The following is a 2,628-nucleotide window of genomic DNA, read 5'->3' as shown; positions in this document are numbered from 1 at the left end:
CGAGGGGATCACGAACCATAATTTCCTCACCATCTTTCAATAGAAGCACATGAGTATTTGAATCTACATGGGTCTCAACTTGAGAATCTATAATTTGTGCCATATTGCGTCTTGCTTCCTCCCTTGCTTCTGCAAGGAAGTTTGATATTTGTAGCTCCAACTTAGAAAGAAGATCATTCGAACCCGCTGCCATATCAAGTGATTCATTAAAATTTCCTCTTAAAGCCCATAATCTTATAATACTTCCCCGCTCCATGCTATCATCATTTTGTTGCAACTTCATAGCATTAGCAAAGCCAAAATCTCTATACCTTGCATCAATTTTCCATCTAGGCAAGATATACCTATCGGGAATAGAAGTCACTTGGTTTAACCACAATATATTTAGTATATGCTTACAAAGCACCCCTTCAGTTTCCCAAAATGAACAAGTGCATGCAACATTAAGCTCGCTATTTATTTCATAGGTTACTTCTTCCCAATTCTCTTTGTCTTCAAAATATTTTCCAACCAAGTATACAACTTTCAACTCCTCCTGTGACACTTCTTCACGATGTAATGACATCACATCACCAAGCTCCCTTTGAAACATCTTCAAGATCGTTCTAGTGTATGTATTTCCAACTTGCTCTTCAATCGGATTCGAGAAGCTCATCGCAGGCACGGTGTTCAAAGTCATGAAGTCTTCGTGCGATTCTGATGCACGACGAGATGCCACTGCCTTGTCATATTGACCCACAAACTCAACTAGTCTAGTATTTGCATTGACAAAGCCATCAAAAAAGGCATTGATGCTCTCACTCCTTTGGCTTGTTGTCATTCCCGCCCAAAAACAGTCCTTCAAGTATGCATCTACCCAATGTTCACGCAAGCTATACATTCTTGTCAGCCAACTATCTTCACCTTCATTTATGTTGAATTTAACCTTCATGACTTCCCAACGCTCTTCGCATTTGCTTATACTTCTAGCAGAATACCAATTGTTGAAATATGTAGGCATCTCATCCCCGTATTGGCTCTTCAACTTTACTTGTTGCTCGGCAATATGCTTTCTAACATGCCAAGAACAAAAGCGATGACGGGTATTTGGCAAAATGATCTTAATAGCTTTTTTCATCTGTGCATCCTGATCAGTTATGATAGCCTTTGGTGCTACCCCATGCATACACTTGAGCCATTGCGAAAACAACCACTCGAAGGTTTCCTCTCGCTCGTTGGCAAGCAATGCACAACCGAAGAGGGTGGATTGGCGGTGGTGGTTTACTCCTGTAAATGGAGCAAATGGCATACTCAATTGATTAGTCTTGTATGTGGTATCAAACACAACTACATCTCCAAGACTTAAATAAGAGGCTCTAGCTCTACCATCGGCCCAAAACACACTTCTCAGTGTACCAAAGTGATCGACCTCCATAGCAAAATAGAAATCTGGATCTGATTCCTTTCTGTCTTGGAAATGTCTAATGATGTGTAAGCATTCACAGCCAATGTTACTTTGCCTTGTCTTTCTGATATGATCAATCATCTGTTGTGTGGTGACTTGTTCAGCATCTTGTCCTTGATATCCAACATTAGGCATCTTTTTAATATTAGATGGTCTCATTCCCTCTTCATGCAACATCTCAATGAGACTAGTGCAATGCTTCGATCGATGTCGTTGCTTATGAGAATGATGATGCATTACTTTATTAGGGCTTGTTAAAGGATGAACATGCTCAGAAATGAACTTAGTAACCTTCCAAGCTTTTGAAGAAGTAAGCCTAATCTTCAGTTTTGCACCACAACCAACTTTAGTTTCCGGACGCCGATTGATAATCAATCCACTTGCATTTTTAGTCGATGCTCTCTTTCTCCCTGCTTTATCACAAACAAAAGTCCTCGAAAGAATCTCTCCTGAAGCTTTCTTTGATTTTTCAAAGTAGCTTTGCGAATTCCAAACCCAATCTTCTTTGCATATGCATTGTAGTAGTTGTATGCATCATTGTCCGTCTGAAATTCCTTCCCTTCAAATGGAATATCATCATCACTAATTTGGTCATCCTCCATTCGACAATTCTGTAGTATTAAAACATCATATGAATTTATTAGCCATGAATTTAAAAATAAAAATAAATCTATCCTAGAAGTTTACTTACATACACAAAATATTCACAATTCGCTAATATTTGCCAACATATATTATTCCGACATAAAATCTAACTAATATTTGCCGACATATATCATTTGGGCATAAATTCATTCAAAAACCAATCTTTCCTCCAAGTAAACATCAACCAAAAAGTTCTAAACCACAATAAAATTAAGCACATGTAAAATCTATTACCTTCTCAATTAGAGGCACTGTTATCGGCAATTGTCGCTCGCTCGAGGAAGCGGCCTCCGACAAGATAACTTCATGAGAAGAAGAGGCTTCCATTGTTGCTCGTTCGAGGCGGTGTCCGAGGAAGGAGGCTGCGACACTTTCAAATCAAAATTAATATCTCCCAACTGATCCCTATCTCATCAATAGAAAATAGGATTGGCTAGCAAGACACTTGACGAAATGAAAAGAAGAAAATTAACGAAGCCCATGATCAACCATTTCCTGAAATAGGCGAGCCGAGCAAATAAAAGCATGGGTAGAAGCTA

General features: G+C 39.0%; 1 protein-coding gene across 1 annotated transcript; it reads right to left on the bottom strand.

Moving 5' to 3' along the window:
- On the bottom strand, window positions 280–1,681 carry LOC109826521 (protein FAR1-RELATED SEQUENCE 5-like). The gene is made up of 2 exons (XM_020393552.1): window positions 400–1,681; window positions 280–344 (listed from the first exon to the last, which is right to left on the bottom strand). The coding sequence occupies exons 1-2, from the start codon at window positions 1,679–1,681 to the stop codon at window positions 280–282; spliced, it is 1,347 nt and encodes a 448-aa protein (XP_020249141.1).

This window comes from Asparagus officinalis, chromosome 10 (assembly GCF_001876935.1).
Source record: "Asparagus officinalis chromosome 10, Aspof.V1, whole genome shotgun sequence".
NCBI lineage: Eukaryota > Viridiplantae > Streptophyta > Magnoliopsida > Asparagales > Asparagaceae > Asparagus > Asparagus officinalis.
This window is presented reverse-complemented; position numbering and strand designations above follow the sequence as displayed.

What these genes read in the sequence shown, in the direction of transcription:
- LOC109826521 (XM_020393552.1), bottom strand. Translation starts at nt 1,681, where the DNA reads ATGCATCATCATTCTCATAAGCAACGACATCGATCGAAGCATTGCACT. An exon ending in GGAAACTGAAGGGGTGCTTT is followed by an intron (nt 345 to 399) that starts GTAAGCATATAC and finishes TATTCCCGATAG; the next exon opens with GTATATCTTGCCTAGATGGA.